General features: G+C 36.7%; 1 protein-coding gene across 5 annotated transcripts in view; it reads left to right on the top strand.

The window, feature by feature from the left end:
* The window catches only part of HYCC2 (hyccin PI4KA lipid kinase complex subunit 2), a 50,157-nt gene that overhangs the window by 18,558 nt on the left and 8,405 nt on the right, over nt 1–23,194 (top strand). For 4 of the 5 annotated variants that reach the window (XM_064718824.1, XM_064718823.1, XM_064718825.1 and 1 more), the window contains 11 exons: nt 233–335; nt 1,199–1,277; nt 2,280–2,381; nt 8,085–8,264; nt 10,129–10,209; nt 10,828–10,943; nt 11,711–11,806; nt 12,652–12,768; nt 13,448–13,535; nt 17,359–17,518; nt 18,696–18,863. In XM_064718824.1, the coding sequence (XP_064574894.1) occupies nt 1,227–1,277; nt 2,280–2,381; nt 8,085–8,264; nt 10,129–10,209; nt 10,828–10,943; nt 11,711–11,806; nt 12,652–12,768; nt 13,448–13,535; nt 17,359–17,518; nt 18,696–18,863 (1,159 nt within the window). In that variant the 5' untranslated portion in view covers nt 233–335; nt 1,199–1,226. The remainder of the gene's footprint in view (nt 1–232; nt 336–1,198; nt 1,278–2,279; nt 2,382–8,084; nt 8,265–10,128; nt 10,210–10,827; nt 10,944–11,710; nt 11,807–12,651; nt 12,769–13,447; nt 13,536–17,358; nt 17,519–18,695; nt 18,864–23,194) is intronic. The other variant, XM_064718827.1, reaches the window with a different exon arrangement.

The following is a 23,194-nucleotide window of genomic DNA, read 5'->3' as shown; positions in this document are numbered from 1 at the left end:
GCAATTCCTCCCTTCCTCCTGCTGAAACACGGAGCCTTTTTTTTTGTTTGTTTTTGGTTTTGGTTTTTTTTAATGGCAAATTGCTTTATTGCAGAAGGGTTCATGTGGAATTTGGAGGATTTGGTAAACTTCAATTTGTAAGGCCAAAAAATGTTTACATTAGTGCTTGTTTTACTTTACTATATTTTTTCCTGATTTTGTGATCATGATATGGGGTTTTTTTGTCTTTTAGAAAACGGGACAGTACTTGAAGGCTTGACAAATGCATCCCAGGTTGAAAAATTTCTGCATTCCTTCTCCTCTTCCTCCTTTAGAAAACTGACTTCTTTAAAGAGGTAAAGTTTAATGTTGCAGGTTTTTTTCCAGGCAGAATGAACTAGAACTCAGCTTCATGTGCTATGATATTTTAATTAAATTATATACATGTATCACTCTGACATGGCATCAGGATGTCTTTGTAAACTTTTGTTTGCAGAGATCTAATTAGTTCTGTTATTTTACAGAATTATTTTTCAGTGCTTCTGCTGAAATAAGTCTCTCAAGTGTTACTTGAATTTAAATTAATGTTATTTCTGAATTTGTTGTATTTTAGGATGTTTAAACACACTTTAGAAATCTGAAGCAGTTCCTTGCCCACAAGAGAGTTGGTATTCTCTTAATGATTTCCTGCCAAGGGCCATTGAAAAAATGATACATTAACTCAAAAAATGTGTTGGGAAGCCTTTTATCTTATTTCACTTCACTTTTCATTTAACAAATACTGATTGTTCTTAAATACAAATAAGTTACATAATAAATACAAAAAGAAGTAAGTTCTGACAAGAGAATTGATGATTCCAGTCATCTAGTCTGGCTACCAAAAGGTCATTTATTGTAGGACTTCCATGGTGTAACTTGTATGTAAATTTTGTTGAACCTAAGTAATTTTCAAAACACAACTGAAAGACAAGTGGCCTGAAGCACTGAATCCTTCTTTTTCCTCCTTCCCCATTTATGCAGAGCATTTTAGACTAAACAAAAAAACAGTTAAATTACTGTTAAATAATGGGACTGTTTGTCCAAAATGCAACCTTTTAAATTGTTTTGTATTATATAATCTTATTGCAAAGGCATTAACAGCTTTTCATTGGGGAGGATTGTAAAAAACTAAATTTTCCTACCATAACTAATATTTAACTTCTTTTTTTTTCTTCTAAAGGTAAGAGAGAAGCAAAAGAAGTAAGAAAATGCTGGGATCAGAACGAGGTGTGGTGGAAGAATGGCTGTCAGAATTCAAGGTGAACTGGGAAGATTAATGATATCCAAACCCTTGGCTTAATGCCACCAAACATAGTAGTGGGGCTTTTTAATATCAAATAATGAACATTTTAAATTTCTATTACTTGATCTTTGTTTCTTTTAATTCATAAACATCCAAAGGTCTGTGTAATTGAATTGGCTGGTACATAATATGTAATGCATAATTCTAATAGAAGTTTATTGTTTATTATTGTAGAGCAGAACACAGCAATAGCAATGTGGTATTTTAAATATGTGTGTTTTGTGTAGGTCAAGCTGTTAGAATTTAACTAACAGCTGGATAATGCTGCCCAAATTTGCAATTGAAGAACTTTTAAATTTAAAAATAATTAGTATATATTTATTTGGACTTAAAAAAAAAAGGAAAATACTTTACTTTTCCTCCCCCATGAGCTGCATAAGATGAATTGTTTCATCGTGAAGGATTTGAAGTATTTTTAAGCTATTTTGCATATTGATAAATATGCTGAGTGAAATACAGGGTAATGCATAGACAAGAAAACAGGATTTCATGACTGATAAGAAATTATTCTATTATTTAAATTAAGAATTAGTAGTTCCTCAATCATTGATGAGAGTAAGTCATCATGTGCTGTTGTTGGAAATTTGCTTAAGTTCCAAGGGTGCAAAATCCACAAACATGGTTGCTGAGGGAAGACTCGAGACTGTCCATGCTCATTCTATACTCTTGACACCTCTTAAATAAGTTGAGTTGATTTGATGAAGTCTTCAAAAAGATCCTGTTAAATACAGGCTATCAAGAAAGAGATTCCTCCTACCAAAATAAAGCAAATGATTTATGGAAGATGAGTCTAAACTGTTTTTGGATTTAAGCCTGAAAGTGGTGAAGTGCTCCCAAATGCTACTTGTATGGAGAAGGACTTGTACTCAACAGTTAGGTTACAAGTCTGAAAATTTACTGATCTTCAGGACTTTTCTTGGCTGTTGGGATGAGACTTCATTATTTTTTTTTTCTTTAGGCATTACCTGAATCACAAATTTCCAGCTATGCAGCTACATTGCACCGAAAAAAACCACTGGTACCAGCTCTTTATAAGGTCATTCAAGACCCAAACAACGAGGTAGGAGATTTTAAAGAACTATTTTTATTCTCATTCCTGGATCTTTCACCTCTACAACTGAAACTGGAGAAATTAAAGGAGAGGAAGATTGATTCTTTTTTTCCATGGGTATTATCCCTCTGTTTAGTCTCTTGTTTTTTACAGTTACTCTAATGCCTTTCTAGTAAGACACAATCTGTCTGCATCCAAAAATAATGTTTATGCTGTCTGCTAGGTTCTCCTTGCCACAGCTGACTGTTGTGGGTTTTTTGGCATGGGTTGGTTTTGGTGTTTTGGTTTGGGTTTTTTTTTTTTTTTTTTTTTGGGGGGGGGGGAAGTTTCAAGCTTGGCTTTTTTTTTTTTAGTTTTTTTTTTTTTCCCCAGTTCTCAGAAACCATCTTTCAGTCATAACAGAGACAAAGTAGGCCTTACAGTGAAACTCAAAAAGACCCATGTACTTCTTGTGTGGTGGCATGTTGTGGTGGAAGATGGAACCTTTTTTTAAATGCCATTAAGATAACAAGATCTCCTCGTGCTTATACTGGTATCACTTCTGTGTAATTTGGTTTACACTGCTGTAAACAAGAGCAGAACCAGGGCCCCAAAATGTAAATAGACACAATGCAAACTTAGCTTACCCTTGTACATAATTCATTTTGCAAGTGACATTAAACTGAGCTTTGCAACCCATTGGCTTCTGTGAGGAGCATTTCTGGGCAAGTGTGTGAAAAATAACTTCTGAATAAATTGTGCAAGCATACCGTTCTCTGCCATGTCAACTACTTTAGATAAAATGCTTACAAATACTTGGTGTATCATCTGTGACTTCTCATATATTTATAAATTAAATGGGTAGTGTACACAGCGAGGAAGTTCTTTATTTTCCCAAGTACAGCTTAGCTGTTTTAGAAAGCTGAGTGCTTGATTGAGCTTCAAGGAGATTGCATAATGCTCATGCAATTAAAAAAAAAAAAAAAGGCTTCATAGCTGTCAGCTTCATTTCAGTATTATAAATAACCTGCAGAGTGACCTTTTTCTTTGTACTGAAAAGCTGCTGTTATTCTCTCTTCAACCTGAAGCCACCATTGCTGCTATGTATTTGTGTAGACTCCTGAAAATGTAAAAGGTTCTCATTGTTTTGAGAATAAGCATTTGATTTATTTTATTTAAAGAGCAAAGAACCAGATTTGCAAATCTTTTTAGGGTGATCTTATGGTACTGCTCACTGGTGCTTGTCAAATATTACTCTTTGGAACAGCTGTTGCAGTTTCAGCCTGATTCTGCTGCCACGTGTAAGATAAACAATCCTAGACACAAAGATGTCCAGCTTCAGGTTCTACTTGTTAAGGCAGGATGTATTTCCTTGTTGTACTTCCAAAGTTATTTGCTTGTGAGGAATATAACCAAAGTGAATTCATTACTTTACATAATTGTGTGGTAATATTTGTCTCTAACTAAGAGGGGTTTTTAAATATGCTTTGTAGGGCATTATTTCTTAGAAGGGTAATTCATGGCTTATGAAGATTAAATATATGTGGAAGACTATTATAAAAATACTGTTTCTGGGCTCTTAAACGTGATGGACAAGTAATTCTTTAGTGCAATTTAATCATAAAGTTGACGGATTTTTAAAACTTCTAGGAAGTAGCAAGCTGTTTAGGGCAAACGTGATTTTTTCTAGAATCACGTCATTCTCTCTTGATAAGACCAGGATTATTAATTTTACATGGAATCAGCATATTTAGGAACCAAACAACCAAGCTGTTTGTCTCTTTTGCAGGTGTCTACTGTTTGTGAGCTAGTAAATGAGGGCAAGCATATTGATAAGTTAAATACAGTTGTTGCTATTTGCCTTTGAGGAAGTGCCCTGACGTTTTTAAATATAAAGATAAAGATGACTGGAGTAGAAATTTGCTAAAAGTGTAGAGAACAGTATTGCTCATAAGCAACTAATTTAACCAAATAATATATTGATTTTTGTGTGGTATTGGAATTCACAAGGAAAGTGCTTTTGAAGTTCTGTTTTTCAGATAGTTTTATAATTTTTAGGGTTGGTTTATGGCTGTAGACAATACTCTATGGATGTCAAGTTACTGCACTACTGAAATTCAAATATTGAATATTCATGGAGTGCTAATTAGGTTTAACTCAGGGCAGCTATGAAACAGAGTGAGATCACCTTTGTAATGCCAAGCAAGCCCAGACCCAGTACTCTTGAAATAATAAATGGTTTCACCCATTATGGTATGGTTAAGTCTAAAGTAAGCATATTTTATTTTCTACAATTGAATTCTTCAGAAAGACAAGTATTGCAATATTTGTCGTTCATTTTCTAAAACATTATATTTAACTTCAAGATATGACTCTTAGGATTTGGAAAACTTGTAAAATAAGCCAGAGGAAGGCTATTCATCATCTTCCTTAAAACATGACTGGTTTGCATCTCTGAGGAATAAAATGAAGAGTGAAAATTAGATCACTGACGCTCGCTGCATGTTTAAGCCAGTAAAAATGTCTTTTTTTAAATGCTTTTGCTGCTTATGCTAACAGGAAAGATCTTATAATTAAAATTTTGTTTGTCAGGAAAAAGAGAGGATTGTAAGAGATATTTTACTTTGGATTTTTTTTCTGATTTCTGTGCTACTCAGTTTGCTTTAACTTTGAACTGAAAGATCTTACAGATTAAAAAATGTGTGCCAGTTGATGTATACACCCATTACTGATGGCAGAAGCTCCATTTCCTCTGTTTATCCACTGTCTTCTCAGTATGTGTATTCAGAGAATTACTTGGAAGAGGCTGGCTCTTTGGAACGCCAGATAACTAGGATGTAAGGAGAACATTTGTTCTTTCTCAGAGTGTCAAATTTTGTGTTTCCAGGTGGGAGGCTATCATGCTGTACTTTGATGGGAAAATCCTGGGTGGTTGTGCTTTTGAAAATATTGGTGTTGTAGCATCTTTGTGATGGCAGCTTTTTCTTGTGGAAAAAGCTTACAGCTTTTCTTACAGCTCTGAACACACCACAATCGTCACAGGTTTTTACCTATGTAATTGCAGTTGTTAAACATTTTCCACAACAAATATGACAACTACTAAAAATAAGGAGAATTTGAATGCTTGCAGCACCACTGACTGGATATTGCTTGTATCTTTCTAGGGAGAATGTCTCCCTAGTCTTAAAAGACTAATTTTATAAAATTTGCATTTGAATGTAGGTAGAATAAACTTAGTAACTGCTCTGGTTGAGTGTCATCTGACTTAGCTAAAATAAATTTTTCTTTTCCACTCTTTTTAATGGGACTTGGATTAGACTGGCTGATTTCAAGTAGGAAACAGCTTTAGGCTGCTGTCATCTCTAATCTAATACAAGTACTATTTATAGCATTGCCATTGTATATATCTGGTTTCAGATAATATTTTTAGCTTTTCTTGCACTTGTCATCTCGCTGCAGATATGCTTGCATGTTTTGTTTCAGAGGTTTCTTTTTCTTCTTTCTGTTCTCGTCTTAATCATATTTTCTTTTAAAGAAAAAAATCTACAAATTTATTTAGTGATGTCCAAATTACTTAGTAACCACTTTTTAAATTTGAACATTTGAAATATGTTAGACCTTTCATAAAGCAAGGATACAGTTCTATTTCTGAGGATTAGAACATTTTCTGTAACAGTTGGTTTTAAGAATTATTGTCACTTTTAGATAGGAGTTTCTACTAAGTAAATAATGATTAAGAAAGTATATACTTATGCCTCTTTTGAACATAAAGTGCTATACATGTATGAAATACTGGAATAAATATACTACCAGAAAGCTGTACCATTTTTTCCTTTAAGTGATTCTAATAGAAGCTTTACAGACTTCTAATTTCATTTAGACCCAAGCCAAAACTTAAGTGGTTGGTTATTTTATATCTTTCTATCTATCTGTCTTTCTATACATGCATATAAATATGATGTCCTATGCCTATAGACAGATTTATGAGACTTGTAAAAATCCATTTGTTCTAAATGACTGGACTTCTTTCATTCTGTATCAACATTGTCAATGTCATCTTTCTTCACTCTCCTTGTAGAGTCTCTGTTGTAAACGCTGGCCTCTAGCTTAGAGTGAGAAGTCTGTCAATCAGAACCTTGTTACACAAGGTACTTACACCAGAGCCTTGTTTAAGAAGAGATTTCTCTGACAGCTGAGTTTTATTTTACGTAAATGTCATGTTCTGGCTTACGTAATCACTGGTTAAATATGGTGTGCTACATTGACCGGAATACTGTGTGAAATGAAATTCAGAAATGAAACTGTTTCCTGGGTGATGCTCTCTTAATAGATAATTCTGTCAAATTTATGTTTCACGTTTGTGATATACCAGTGTAAAATATCTCAATGTTAATATGGGTATGTGAAATTGTACATTTGTAGAGCTTTATGGCATTGCACGTTTATCAAACATTCCAGCTATTCACTTGCAGAAATGTTGGTCCCTCTGCTGTTAGCAAGGGACTCCCTAAGTTTTTTAAGAGGATGGATGGTTCACAGTAAACCACAGAAATATATCTTTGTGCAGCATAGCAAAAGCGACTCTCAGTTCTACAGGAAGTTTGTACTATGATTATGATGAATAGACAAATTAATGAAAAAAGAATGCATCAAAGTCCATGAAATATGCTGCTAATGCTCTGAAAGGAGGGTCACATATGCCTTATCTAATCTGTATGTCTGTATGTCTAAGAGAGCTGCATGAAGCATGTGCTGTTAGAAAGAGGACTTGAGATTCTGGCCTCTGTTTTCTGTCTCTAGCTCTTCTATACGAATATGGATGCCTTAGGTTACATGTATGCCCCTGTCTTTTTGGGCAGGGAATCCCATAAATACTTTCCTTATGTCAGATCATCACATTTAGTACAACACAATATTAGATAGTGGTCACAAACATTACAAAAGTTTGTAATGGAAATTTAAGAAATTTTTAGATTTTTTCCCCTCAAGTTTTGATTTTGGTAATAAAAACTTGATTAATCATGGGAAAGAATGAGACTGTTCAGTATGGTTTTTCCTGCTTTTTTTCCTTTTGCCTAAAAGTTTCGTGGATGAGTCTTAGTTATTGGTTTAGCATTATAGGCTCTTAAAATGGCATGTTTACCTCATGCTTTTATCACACTGACTGGATAGGGACTTTTATTTTCATTCTTGTAGTGAAACCTGAACTGCAACTCAAAATGAAAAGATCAGTTTGCATTGTAATGAACACACTCAGTTCTTGGTTTTGAGACTCAAAAGGTGTAGGTCAGAAATGAATTCATATTTCTGTCAATAGACTTGTCATTAGCAGCTGATCTTTGACCTTTGTGCTTCCATAGATCTTACAACTGCACTAAAGTTTTACAGTGCCCAGAGTTCAAACCATGCGTCTGTCACACGCCTTAAATTAGTACCTGTACAGAGAATAAATCTTGTACTGAGAGCCCTAGAGAAGAATCTTATCAAAGCACACATGATAGTGGCTGTAGTGGCCACATGTCCAAACACTGCATACCAGTGTCCCACGTGTCTGTCCCTATGGATCTCCTTGAACAGAATGCAGATACCAGTGTGATTCACTCACTCGGTTGCCAGCAGGAAATGCAATTTGTACTGACTGCAGTGGCTATATGATATAGCCCCTTGATTTGTTCACTCTCCCTTATTAGAGAAGCCTACCAGTAAGTGATTAGCTTTTTTGCCTTTCCACAGCTCCTGGAGCCTGTTTGTCACCAGCTCTTTGAACTTTATCGGAGTTCTGAAGTCCGGCTCAAGAGGTTCACGCTGCAGTTCCTGCCAGAGCTGATCTGGGTTTATCTGCGTCTCACTGCCAGCAGGGACAGGCAGAGCAATGGCTGCATTGAGGCATTGCTGCTTGGCATTTACAACCTGGTGAGTGAGATGAGTGGCAGTGCCTGAGGAGAGCTTGGATCTGAAGTTTTGCATTGCTGACTGCTAGGAATAAAGTAAATTATTAGAACAACATATTTAAAATTAAAATACACTTAAAGGAAAGTGTATTTAATACAGGGAAAAGCGTAATGTAATGAAGGTTTAGTAAAGATGTGTTTGCAAAGATATTTTTTTTAAATTATCTTTTCGGATAAAATATTTGCACTGAAAAGAATCATCTCATGGACTTTCTCAAACTTTTATATACTTCTGTTTGTAAGGAAATTAGGTAGGCCTTCTTAATGTTGCAAAATAAGACTTCTTATGATTGTCAGGCACATATACTTAGTCAGTCTTGATGTGTCACTTCCCTGCCCTCCCATGTACTCTGAACATGTCTATTTTAAGGGGGTAGTTTGATGGTGAAGCCATTCTGCATGTGAGCACTCAGATACATCCATGTGTCCATTTGAGTCAGATAGTTGTCTTGAGGGGAACTTTGTTTTTAAGAATAAGCAACTGTAAATTACTCAATTTGGCTATTGGATGTAAAAGCAGTTTTTTACATCCTTACCCTGGCCTGAAAATGTTTTCTTTTTTAATGTTATGAGACTGTCTCTTGTGGCAGTACTGCTGCATTTATCAAACAGTCTCCAGTGGGAATTTCTGTGGTATAGGACCTTGAAACATACTCTACTGAATATCACCCTTCCCTCTAATGTCATTGTAAACCCCTCCTTTCAATTGTGCATTGTATTTCTACACATAAGATACAGAATAGCCAAACTGTGATTCTTAAAATGTATTCTAGTTATGTGTCTGTAGATCAGCTCTAGCAATTGGATGATCTAGTTATTTTAGATTTATTTTTATAGAAAAAAACACTGGAAACTGCTTGGAAATGGATTTTTTGTGCTGTCTATTGGATTGAAATAGTACATTTATCTTTCCTCCTCCTAGAATGTTCTGCAGTTCATTTGAAAGTCATGTTGGTGATTCATATTTTTTAAGGACAGTAATTTCTTCATTCTCTCCATATTCAGAAAGAAAGAGACTTCAAAATGAACAGTGGCTTCCACTATTTTTTTTTCTTTAATGAAGCTGATATTTTTCTGCACATAGACTGAGAGTGAAGTTATTTTCTGAATACTTAGAAGGAGAAAGGGGTAAATAAATCTTCTGTGTTCTGACAAATTCTGTCAGCCATTCTCCTGTTATAATCCTTGAAGCCTGCTACAAGTACTGAGCTGCCCTGGGCTAAACTTTTACATAAACTGGAATGACTGGAGCTTATTGTTTGAAAATTTGCTGTACAAAGTGCAAAGGCAGGATTTTAGACTCCTTTTTGGTGTTGTCTTATGTAATTGCTCCCAGTATATTTTCTTTTAAAACTGCAGGGTTTGCTTATGTAGTAGCCTAGCAACTACAAAATCTGACCAGTTTGAAAGCCTTTGAAGAAAATACTGTGTGTGTTTCCTCCTGAGGAAACTTTGCCAGTCCCCTTGATTTCACCTTTTCTCTGTGGTGCATTTATTATGAAATACTACCCATTGTCAGCAAGTGACTCATCAGCCCTTCTGTGTCAGTGTCTTTAGTCTCCCTGATTAAAGAGCCAGTGCTGGGGTTTTTTAAAGTATTGCACACTAATTCTGCAGAGCAGTTTGTAATAGAGGTCTTTCCCCACTTGTTAAATATGTATGTTGATACTGTTGATATTCTGCAAATGCACAAAGTCCTTGGGGTGTTAATAGTCTTATCAGATCAGGACATCTAACTTATTTGTTAACTTCCTTCTAAGAGCTGAAAATTATTCCACTGCTGTCTCCTTACTCCTGTTTGAGTTCTGGTTTTGTTTTTAATGCAGGAAATTGCTGACAAAGATGGAAATAACAAAGTTTTGTCTTTCACCATCCCTTCATTATCTAAACCCTCAATATATCATGAGGTAAGAGAGCTACTATGGTAAATTTGAATTTGATCTATTAGAGGAATGGAAACTGGATCCACAGGCCATTTTAGATGCATCTTCTTGTAGTAAGTTTTCAATGTCTGTAGCTTGCAGCTAGTGTAATAGAATGCTATAGAATTTGTAGAAGAACAGGTATATAAATGTTCAAAAATCTTTGTTGACTGCCTGTTTTTAATAGAGTTAGTTATGTTGTAGTTGCAACTGCTTTTTTTCACCTCTTACGTGTTAGCATAAAAGCAATCTTCCTTCTAACTCTTCCTTAGTTCAGTTAGAACTTGCAGTTGTGTGTTTCTTTCACTAATGTTTCTTGACAAAAGGTCTGTGTGATTAGGACAAACTGTACATGAATATGTAAGAATAAAAGTTGAAAATTGCTCTCACCTGCTGTATTACTTCTAAGTGTGTACACTTTATAACAATGAAACTAGGTAATGTTTTTAGCTCCACTGTATTCTGGAGTAATCTCCATTTTTACAGATCACAAGATAAGTGTGTCTTTTGCCTTAGGTAGTTGGGAGCTTTAATGCTTTTGGGGAATTTTTACTTATGACTTCTTCCCCTTCCTTCCTTCCTTCTCTCACCACCTACTTGTAGCCCTCTACCATTGGATCCATGGCTTTAACTGAAGGAGCATTGAGTCAGCATGATCTTATCAGAGTGGTTTACAGTGATCTTCATCCTCAAAGAGAAACCTTCACAGCACAGAACAGGTTGGTGGATGTACTCTTAATATTAAAGGTGCTTCACTAGGGAGACAAGTCCTGAAACAAAACAAAACTATTTTGTGATCAGTCCTTTCTCAGCATTAAATGCTCGGCAGTAAATCTAGAGAACAGCCTTAGTAGTCTTGAGTATAATTCTCTTTTTCTTTGTTCCATTCTTGTATGTTCTTCTACTAGTTGATTTTGAAGAATAACTTCTCTGTCATTTCTGTGTCTGCAAGGAATATCTTTTGTTTTATGGCTGTCTATTCAATTTTTCCTAGAAGTGTAACAAAATTCAGCTTTTGATCAGGGGCTGTGACTCTTTTTTCTACTGGAAAAAGGGAATGGAGCTAAGTGGATACACAGAACAGGAGTGAGAGAAATTGCCCCACTGTTTAATGACTGTTAGCTTCACCTGTGTCTAAAGACAGCACTGGGAAAACTGATGAAATAATTTTGAATGCATTGCAGACATTTCCACTTCTAGAACTGTCCAAATGTTATGCTGTATCTCATTTCCTTCATAGTTCCTGCATATGCTAAGGGCTTTCAGGATTTTCAGAAGAATAAATTTAAGTGTTTATAGTGAACCTTTGATAGCCTGTTTCAAGTTAGTGAATTATAATGAAAGAGGATTAAAGGATTTGTGTGTTTACGTCTGACACCCCTTCCTGTAGGGTCCTTTTTGAGCCTGAATTGTTGATTTCTTGTGTTTAATTTCAGTGAAATATTAAGAATATAAACAATGTAAGATTTTGCTTTTCTCTTTTCAGGTTCGAGGTGCTGAGCTTTCTAATGCTGTGTTACAATTCAGCTATTGTCTACATGCCTGCTTCTTCTTACCAGTCACTTTGTACGATGGGTTCCAGGTGAGACACTTGCCTTTGAAGTAGTCTTCAGGGTCATGTAGATTTTAAAATATTCATCCAGTAGAGAAAAGTACTTTCTGATGGGGATAGATTGGTTCTTGGTATGCTTCCATCATTTTCACTTGAGTTGTGGCTATGCTAAATTTGCCAAATATGTTTCATTTTCCTGCATCTGAAAATTAGATCTGTTCTTTGAGTAGAGAAGCAAGACAACATTTTATATGCAGGAGACTTCTGTTATTTTGGAGACAGTGCCACAGTTGCTATGTATCAGTGGCCATGTGTTGCTTCTATGATGAAGATTCAGATAGGAAACTGATGAAATGAGGATATAATAAATTATCCTGGTTTTAATGTAGGCAGTATATGGGAAGACAGACCCTTTTTTCAAGAGTCAGAAATATTTCTTACAAGGCAGCTGAGAGCAGTTATCAAGACTATAATATGTGTGTTATCTGACTTTAGTTACAAGGTGACTTGCATGCTGTCATTATTCATTAGATGGGAGGTGACATACTTCTCTTCTGTACCACTGAAATGTTTCCCATAGAGAAATTGGTTTCAGTTACTGAATTTTAGTGAGAGTCTCCAGGCTGGTAGTGGAGAACATCTTGTTCTTTAGAAGCTGGTTATGATTTGAGGAAAACAGGTGGAGGAATTATTGGCTACATGGGAGTAACACTGGGCTTTCAGTGAGCCGCATATCAAGGCACTGCTACAAAACTGCAGCATAAGAATGGTCGGTGTTATGTATTTATATTTTGAAATAACTAAAATCTCTGTGATACAAAGACATTTGTATTCTTTGTGGAGTTAATACTTTCCTGTAATGGTGTTGCTTTTAGGCTGTGTGTGAGTGGATTTCCACGGCAGCATGAGAAACGCTGGAAAGAGCACTGTGGTAGAGTGGTGTTAGACCCTGACTTCATGGTGCAGCTGCTCACAGGTGTCTATTATGCCATGTAAGTGGACAGGATCTTCTTACTTGAGGAGAAAGGTCTGCTTTTACATGAATTAAAATATAAGTGCCAATTGGTTTATAATTGAAGCAAAATTTAGATTCATAGCACAAGTTTGTAATCAATTAGTATATTTCCCATTACTTGCTTATTCAGCCAACAGATTAGAAAATACTTTTGTCAGCACTGAATTAGGTGATGAAAGGCCAGCAGTAGGTGCTGAAGAGAGTTAGGCTTCTGGTTTCAGTTTTTTCCATCTTGCCAGTACCACAGATACCTTCTATTCACAAGCATAATGAGCTTGGATGCCAAGATAAACTGATGAAATGCAGACCTCTTTAATGACAGTAGCATCTGAGGTAGCAAAAATACATTTCTAGAGCAAATTCAGTTCTGCTAAGTAGCATTAGCGTTTGCATATTGACCCCATTTTTTTAAAGTTTGTCTTGATTGTGGCTTCAATTTTGTCTTGTTTGGAGGGAACATGGGGGAGCTTTCTTATTACACCAAGAAGTTAACAAAATACGCTGTAGTGCTGAAAGAAGTGAATGTACACTGTGGTGCACATACAGTTGATGAATTTTCTGCATAAGCTGAGAAGTGCAAAGCTGAATTGGGCAGAAAAAAGAACAAGTTTGTTTTCATAAGATGCAGAAGATAAATGTCTGCCTTTACTTTTTAGATATAATGGTCAGTGGGAGCTTGGCCAGGAGGTATTGGAGGACATAATTTACAGAGCACAGCTTGAACTCTACTCACAGCCCCTGCTGGTAAGAAACAATCCACTGTGATTTATGGGCCTGGTTAAAAGGAGTATGGATGTGTTGCTGAAGTGGGCTGGTAATGAAAGCTTTTGTGCCCATTCACTGCACAATCAAATGCAAGTGATTTGTTAACAGCTGGTGTTTGCAACATGGCTATTTATACCATACTTTTTCTGCTGAGTATTAAGCCAGGGTGTTGGGATCTTCTAGGACTCATTGAGACTGAAAGCTAGGATTTTGCTAATGTATTATAGTTGGCTCAAAATGTTTATGTTGTTTTAACATAAGCTACTGATGAGTGGTTCAAAGAAGCTTAACTGAATAGTTGTATGTTACAGGGCATTGGTTGCAAAAAAGGTGTTTTCTTTGCTTCTAGACCTTCATCAGGCTTGAGAATAAGCTGTGGGTTTTAACTGATAACAAAGTAGAGACAGCAACAGCAGGATGCAGCTGAAAGTGGAAAGGAGCTTCAGTCTCAGAGTCAATGCCAGATTTTGTTTGATAAAAGTCATGCAAATCTTAATCTTTACCATGTTTGGAGGACCAGCAGTAAAATGGAGTAGTTCTGATTGGGGTGGGCTTTCTTCAGTTTTCATCATATTTGCTGTTCCAATAATGAAAAAAGAGAAATGGGGAAAGTGGTGAAACTGGGCTGGATGCAGGTGGATGTGATTGGGCAGGATGAGAAGGTTGAAAGAGAGAAAGGAGAAATTTTTGTCAGATGTTGGAATGAGAATCAAAAGAAGAGGGAAAATTAAGGAGAATAAAGTACATTAGATTGCTTTCTCAATTTCTGCATTGGAATGGTGGCTAGAAGCCTTTAGCCCTCCTCTGAACTAACAGCAGTAAAATGTCACTGCTTTTTACATAACTGACAAAGGAGCGGATTTGCAAAATCTTTTTATGTGGCAATCTGAGGTCACTCTTTTCTGAACTAAATTGCATAAAATTATTCTCCAAAGGTATTAATATTGGCTGTACAATTTATCTACAGGCTTTCTGACACTGCTGCATTTAAAATACCTGCTATCCATTGAATTATTATAATAGTTGGTTTCTTTTGGAACTGACTCATCACTCCATCAGATTGAAAGTTTTAAATTAAATATTGAACCTGCTGAATTGGGCCATCCTGTCAGACTACTGCACTTGAAAAGCGTGTAGGAGCATCTGGAAGTTGATGATATGACAATTTTTAGTTTTCATTGTTCATTTTTAATCAGTTTGTCCTTAGAGATTACTTCTAGTTGTAAGAATCTTCTAGAATGTATTTATTTTTTTTCTAAAGCTCTTATTGATTCTCTATCCCATTGTTCGGTGACATCATGATATCACCAATTTTTACCCCTTCCTGGTTGTCAGGTTTTTCCTGCATATGCATGTAGGCCTATTCAGGGAGGCGGGTTTTTTCTAATACTCTAATCATTGTTTGCTTCCTGTCTTGTTTTACTAACATTTTTTTTAAAGCATGTTGAAGAAATTGTCCGTTTTATTAAAAGAATTACCTGCATGTCTTTTCCCTAATGCTGTATATTCAAGCAATTTGGCATTTTCAAAGATTGGAGCCCTTTGCTCTCCTTGTATTCTTCAGGAGATGTGTATAATTTAGCAGCAGTATAAAATTCTGTATTTTAAACCTAAAACTACTAGTGCCAAATAACTATCATCTGGGAAGCTTCACAGGAAAGTTGCTAAGTTCAGCTTCTGCCTAGGATTTCCTAAGAGCAGCAAATTCTTTGAAGTCTATTTAATATTAAGGCAAACCCCCACATTGGGATTATTTTTAGATACCTGTTTTCAGGTACTTATTTGTGTAATTATGGGAATACCATCAGTCATCATTAAAATGAGGAACATCATGATCCCTGTGTTTGTTTCTTTGAGAAACATTTTTGACCATTTAGTGGATCCATGCTCTTATTTACTTAGGGTTTTACTGCCTGTAAAAAAAACCCTAAGCTTTTAAAAAAAACCAAGTGGAAAAACAGCATCAGAAAGCTGTGAAATATCTGTAATGTAGAAGTGGTGTTCTATCAATCATTCTTACACAGAGACTGCAGTGGAAAGGGTAGGAATTAACACAAGTGAAAAGCCTTTCCTGGCTTAAGAAAAGTATTTCTGTTAACGAACACTGGGTACCGGTCAAGAAACCTGAGAGTTTCTACAGAGCCAAACTAATCAGCAAGTGTCACAATTAGCAGCACCTTGGACCTGGGGAGCAGACTGGTTCCAGTCAGTCTTTTCCTCTGAACAAAGCGTTCTGCATACTTTTCAGACAGAAATCCCAGTCTTCAGAGCACAGACACACAGGTTTTCCAAGTCCAGGGCACAGGAACCATGGATCAGCAAGTCCCTATTGTGACAATGTATTTTATTGATGCACTTACTGCTCTTATTGAATGTTCTTTCCTTAGAGCTCCTTTCTGGTAGGCAAGAGTGGATATCTGGCCTGAAACCAACCTTCCTTTGTCATTGATAGCTGCAGACTTGGCTTGCCAAGTCTGAATTGTGCTGTGTGTTTGTTTTCCTGCCTTTCAGGGCTGGATTAGGCATCGTGAGCAAGTGTTTTTGCATCCTGAAAGATCGTGGTTTTGAGGGTGTTTTTGTCAGACAAGGACTGTGACTCATTCAGACTGGTTGTTTAGATTGTTTCAAAGATTTACTGGTGCATTGATTTTTATCTCCATATGGTTTTCCTCAGTCCCCAGAAGTACAGTTTGTGCTGCTAGAAAGGGCCAGCTGTTAAAAGGTTCAACAAGCAGAAATGCTCTGTCACGATTCCTGTCATGGTGCAAAAGTCTTTTGCCATGAATTTTTAGATTTATTTTGGTACACTGACAGGGGTATCTATTCAAAAAAGGTAGCAACTTTCAGTGAGTAGAAGATTTTGGAAAATCAAGGTGTGTTCATTTTATGGGTTGTGGTTTAGGGGGGATTTTGAAGCTTGAAGTAACACTTTGTGTGCATTAGCTTTGTTACTGTTGAATATCATACATGCCATAGAGAACCAGTTTGCTTTTCTGGAGCTGGTACACAAGTTCACTTTTTTTAAACAATTTACTTGTAAAGTAAGAGACATTGTGGGAAGTTGTTTTTGTCTTTTTTAAAGTAAACCTCTAATCCCAAAAACATTTTATGGGAAACTCAAAGAAGCAATTAAAGCATCAAAGTCAAAAGAAGTAACTTGTTCTCCTCAAAGCTGCAAAACATAACTTCTGACTTTATAATAGGCTATTACACTCACCTTTATTAAACCTATTTTAATAACTTTATGTTCATTGCTTAGGTTGCAATTTTTTTCCTTTAAATAAATCTTGCAAGTACCTGCAGTCTAATCCTCTTGGTTAGGTTCTGTTTGGCTGGTTTTTAGGGAGGAATGGGGAGTGTTATGGGGAAAGGTGTGGTGGAAATCAGCCCTGTCCCCCTGTGCACAAGGCCACTGGCTGTTTGCATTGGCTTGGGCTGTGACTTGGTTTTATTGACACCTTTGTCATAAAACATAAATGGTATTTGCCTTGTCATATTGCAGTCTCTTCTGGAGGGAGACCTTCCTGTATGCGTTGTTAACGTCTGTCACTACAGATGGCAAAGACAGAACAAAATTAATTACCTCAAAAAAATGGAGAAAATTAACTCTGGTTTTGCAAATAGGTTTATGATGAGCTTTTCCATGTAATCAACCTTGAATCCTGGGCATGGGGTCATTGAGGGGAATCTGACATAATTACCAATTTTCACTTGTTCTCCTTTCTGTATCCGGCAGGAGATCCAATATTGCCATTAGTGCAATCAAGGACAGTAGTAGTACAGCATCTTACTTTTGTCTTAGGTTGCAAATGCCATGAAGAATTCGCTGCCTTTTGATGCTCCTGATGCATCACAAGAAGGCCAGAAGGTACTGAAGGTAGAAGTTACTCCAACAGTTCCAAGAATTTCTCGGAGTGCTATTACAACAGCTTCTATCCGTCGTCATCGCTGGAGGAGAGAAGGTGAGCTTTCTCTGCCAGGAGCACATATTGCAACCTGCTGTTATCATCATCATCACTGTAATCTGGCTTCTGAGTTTGAATGTTTACAGAACATTGGGGGGGGCTTTTGTTTGTTTGTTTTTAAAAGTGATACTCCATGATAGTATATAATACTTTACATCTTCAGAGCACTGCATGAACATAAGTATTTTGGGTGTTTGTTTTGGTTTTGATTTTGTGATAAACTGTGAGGTAGATGAGGAAATGGAGAAACTGGAAAATGTTTATTAAGACTTCTTTTTTCTCCATATAACACTGTGTGAAATTGTAGGGATAAAGTGTGGCTTAGAATTTGAGTTCTTTGTTTAATCTGCGCTAAAACTCAACTGCTTCCCGTTGTAAATAGCTCAGGGAATGATTGCTAACATCCAGACCTTAATAGGATTCCAGCTGCCTAAAGCTACTGATGGCAGTGGGAGAGCAACAAACTGAACATCACGCCTGCCATCATATAACCCAGTTTATTGGGGAGCTCTAAAATAGGTTTGGATAGTTTAGAATTAGTCTTTCCTCAGTGTGTACTTACATCATATGGAAGTGTGCTTGACTGTATGAAGAAAAAAAAAGTAGTGATCTTTACCTTGATGTGATGACATCTTCAGTGTAGGTGTAGCAAAAAACTTGCTTTGAAATCACTTTGTCTGCTTTTAAAGTTTTGTTACTTCATGTATAAAATATTAGTTTAAAAAAGCTGCATAAATCAATGAAGGTAAAAAGGAGAATAACCTAAGAATCAACTGAGAGTAAAAAGTCTAAAAACAGGAATTGCACATTTTCCTGTGATACATTTCTTTCCCCTTTTATTTTTTATTATTCTTCTTGGTCACGTGCAAGAGGATTTGATGACCTCTTCAGCTGAATCAGGATGTCCAGGACAAGAAGTAGCTGTCTCCTGTTTTCAGGACTCTGCGTCGTGTTTGTCTTCACTTCTATTCAGCCATTCTACTCATTTGCTGGTCTCTGGTCTGCAGTGCAGCCCACCTGTCCCTTTCTGTGGATGTTCTCACCACTTCTAACTCCGCATGGGCAGTGTTTTGTGTTTGTTCCATGTCAGCATAAACTTTCTATTTTCCCTGCCTGGGTTGGAATGCCAAGAAAGGAATAGAAAAGCACTAAAATGTTATATGTTGAATCCCAGATGGCTTTGACTTCTCAATCGAGGCTGACTCAAGCATTCCTGGCTCACCGATCCAACACGGCTGCACAGACCTAGGGATCAAACGTGAGCAAGAGGGGGAGGTGCTGCTGCGCAGGACCCCTGAGCATGGCTTCCCGGAGCCCACCTTGGCAGCAGCCACACCAGAGGGTAGGACAGAGATGAGGAGGCAGAAGTCAGTGAGGCAGTTGCTGGAGGAGGATCCTGGCTCCCTATCCCCAAGCAGAACTTCTTTCCATTCTAGTGTGTGTTTCCGCTATCCCAGGGTGTATTAGCTTTCTTTGCAATACACACATCCCCTATATACCTAACATCAGGTCAGGAACTACCTTTTGTTATCATGTGGGCTGGCCTGGGGCTTGCATCTGTGTGGTGAAACACTGCTTGGCATGGCACAAAAAAAAAGACAGGGTAATATCCAAGAGCTTTGGGATTGCTTGGAAACTAACTATTACTGAGCATGTTTAATCTGATATAAAGAAGAAAAAATATGCACCAGATGAACATGAATCTAGCACTGAAAAGTAGATAGTACAGAATATAAATGGATTTGGCTCCATTTTAGTTAAAATAGTGTCTTGTTAGTCTGCAGTTTTTAAATTTTCAAGAATGAAGTCTCCTGTTGCCATTGAAAGTCAAGCCTATCTAAAACAGGTATACAATTACTGATGTTTTATTTGTCAGTCATCTTTTCATTGAAATGTCATATATGTACAACTCATTTAGAACTGGCTACTCTACAAGCACCAGAAAAGTGCTTGTGTTATCAGGAAGAAATGATAAAAACTTTAGAAACAATTACTCTTTCTTTCTCAGTTGTGCTGTCCACACAAATGCTGTAGGGCTTCAGAGGTCTGCTTGGCAGCCAAGAATAGCAGATAGAGTAGGTGGTAGAGTTTTATTTAAGTTCATCTGCTTTTGAGGATTTCCTTGATGAAGGACATAGTTTCAAGTACTGAACTTGAATCATGATTTGTCCTCAGAGATGAGAATTAATTTCTTACAGATTTAGCTGAACATATTTTCAAGTACTCTTGTATCTTAAGCCTTCTTCTGTATGTGAACTTTGGTGTTTCCAGCCTCTATAAGGACATTAGTTGATCATGAATAAGATTTATTTGCACATTCAGATACGGGCTACATTTCTTCTTCAGATTTGTTTTTCAGGAAACAATCTAGAGAATTTGGAGACTTAATTGTAGAATCACAGAAGCATTAAACTTAAACAAAGTTGCTATCCAGCAATGAAGAGTAGAAGAGAGTGGCATAAAAATATTTAGTGCAGGTTTTTAATCTACTTGGTGCATTATGAATTTGAGCATGCTCAGTAAATGATCCTGTCTTCTCTTAAACTCACTTTCCACTTGATCTTACTCTGTTTTATAACTCTTTGCATGTGCATGACTTGAAGGATATAGAGAAGTCCTGAGCTGCAGAGAACTTTCTGGGACAGACAGGAAGTGGGAAGAGAAGTTGATAAAAATTATGCATTTTTGTCTTGTTTGAAGCCGTTGATATAATTTGGCATATTATTGGATAAGGCATCATTCCACATTCTCTGCCTCAGTACAAATGGATTGAATACCACTTACTTCTGTAACATTAGCAATATATAATTACATTTTTGATCAAACTGAGTTTTCCAGCTGATAGCATCTGGGAGAATGCCAAGGAAAGGAGTTTGCCTTGATTATCATCATAAAATTGTGGATATATATCCAGGGTTCTGTTTGTTTTCTGATGCTGATTTCACAGAAAGCTTCAACCAGAAAATTCTTTCTTAGAAATACCAGATTGATGTCAAACAGCACAAAGAGAGACTGATCGCTTCTAGTGACTTTTCAATCTTCAGGTATAGGAAGGATAAACATGCTAAAAGTAATTTTAAAAAGGTGTATAAAACCCCTTCTTCAGATCAGTGTTTTGACCCCCTTAAGTAGAAAAAGACAAGACTTCAGGGATGACTCAGTAATGCAGTGCAAGCTATTCTGCTTCTGGGTGATTGCAGCTGCGGTTTTGTGCATTATTTTGGGTCAGTGGAGAACACTGAGTCTGTATCTAAAGTACTAGTTGTGTATATGTACAAATAGCAAATTATTTGAGGACAGATTTATTCTGATAAGGAACAGTGGCAGCCTTGAATACACACTGTAGTGCAATGGATATGATTTCTGTTGGGTTGCATGTCACTTTCTCTTTTGGCCTTAAAATAAAGAGCATTTGGAAGGGAATAGATTTTTAGGGTTTATTTTCTTTTGAAATTGTCTTATTGGTCTATTGGAACATAAACAAAACCAAAAACAAACAAAAAAAAAAAAAGAGAGAGAGAACTTCATTGTTACATCATTCTGTTTTCCTTCCCAGAGTATGTAAGGACTCAAATATTTTTTATTATTTCTGAGGGCAGTTTTTAGAGGAAAAATAAGATGTATTAGGAAAAGAATGTGTTTGCTGAATTACTTTAATCCCATTGGGAACTTCTGTAGGTATGTGGATCTGATTAGACAGAAACTCTCTTGCATGTTATCTTCTCTATCTTCTTCATTTTGGAGCACTGCTGAGCAGCTTGGGCCTCTGTATAGCTGCAGCATCCAAAAGCTTGCAACAACCCCTCTCAGTCTTATCTTTAAGTCCTATGCATAGAATGCCACTTTTTCAGTGTGACTGCTTCACAGTCCCTGAATAGGACATGTGCTTCAGCATCCTGTTACTCAGCAACGCTTTAACATAAACTTTGAAAGCTACTGATGTTCTTGTAATAATAAAAATCTTAGAAGTGTTGTCTGGAGACAACTTCTTACAAGTTCCACATCTTTATGTTAAATAAGAAGGGCTTGAGAGGGGGCTTCAGCTGCTTCTCTTGCTGCTTGTAACTGAATATGCTTTCATCCAGCTTTGCATGGTTATATAAAGAAACATAAATGTTGGTTAATTGAAAAAGTGGTCTTGCTTTTGGTATGTTCCAGTAATGTCTGACTTTTATCAGTAACTTTGATTGTGTGTGGGAAGGTTGGAGGGGGGAATGTCAGTGTGGATTGTGGATAAAATATATCGCTGTCTAGTGTAAGAAAAGACAGGTATGAGTCAAGGAGAAGAGGAAGGCCTAGTTTTACCAAACAAGGTGGTCAGGAAGTGGGGGAGGGACGTGCATTTTAAATATAGTTAGGGGAAGTTCAAGCAAGTAACGCACCCTTCATTTTAATAATTGCTGTGGGAACCTAAAGACTTTCTTTTTCTAAGGCAAAAGGCTTAACCAAGGAAGAAAGACTGCAGGAACATGAACTATGTTATTTTTCTGCTTCTGGGAGGCCATTGAGTCAAACAGAACTATTGAAAACTGCAGAATCATCTCTCATTACATTGTTTTGAGAGAGGCTGAGAGTGGTTTGATTTGGAGATGTCTAAATGTCTTTTGTAAGCCGATACACAGCAATGGTAATTCCAGGGCAAAGTTCCTGAAAAGAAGTAGTAAATGTAGAGCAGAGTAATGAAACCTCCCTGTAAAGTTTTGGGTTTGCATTACCCCTCAGAAATGTGAAATGGGATCAGGTTGTATTCCTGCTACACAGAGGCGGCAACATCAAAAGCTTTCTGTCTGTTCTGTTTGCCACGATGTAAAATGTTCCTTAGCTACCACTCAGCATGAGAGGATGAGCTTCCACTCAAGTGTTAGACTCTCTCAGATACTTGCCACCGTGTTTTTCCCATTTTGCAAAGAATATTTAAATGTCTTTGCTTGGCAGCAAGCTGGGTTCAACAATCGTAACAGAAGAGCACCACAGTGGCTTTAGCTGGGCTGGATCTGTATTTCTCCAAATAATCACACTCTACAGCTTTTACAAAGAAAGGCAAAATTCTTATAGTCTGAGTGACTCCTTTTTTGCTAACATGGTTAAAATTTACGCCTTTTTCTTATTGAAATGAGATACATGGAGCAAAAACTGTTGCTCCATTTTTAGTTTTGAAATTTGAATGCTGCAGTTTTCTACTAAAACAATAATTTCTGAGAACTTGGAGCTTAGAAAAAAGCTGGAATAAGATTAAAAGATAAAAAGTATTTATGTGCAGCCCTAATCATATTATAAGCCTAAAAATAAGGATTTAAGAAATAATATTGTAATGCTTTTATTTTCCTTTTAGATTCTAGTCAAAAGCACAGTTCTATAACATAAAATGTTTCAGAGATTTAATTTCTCTTAATGCAAGGGTTTCCTTTTTTTTTTCTCTGAAAAATGTAGATGTTGAGATAAAAGTAAATATGGTAGAAATACCTGGATGGGATTGCTGTAAATTCAAGGAGGATTGAATTTTGGAGAAGAGAGAACTAGGAATTAGGTTAATCTCCAATAGAAAGTATGGTCACGTTGTTCACAGTACGAGCTACACACAAGAGAAGCCTTCTACCTCTGTTGGAACATTGTGATTGTTGGCGTAGGAAGTGGCCTAATTCTGAAGCTTACTGAGCACTCACCAGAACTTAC

This window comes from Zonotrichia leucophrys, chromosome 7, assembly GCF_028769735.1.
Source record: "Zonotrichia leucophrys gambelii isolate GWCS_2022_RI chromosome 7, RI_Zleu_2.0, whole genome shotgun sequence".
NCBI lineage: Eukaryota > Metazoa > Chordata > Aves > Passeriformes > Passerellidae > Zonotrichia > Zonotrichia leucophrys.
This window is presented reverse-complemented; position numbering and strand designations above follow the sequence as displayed.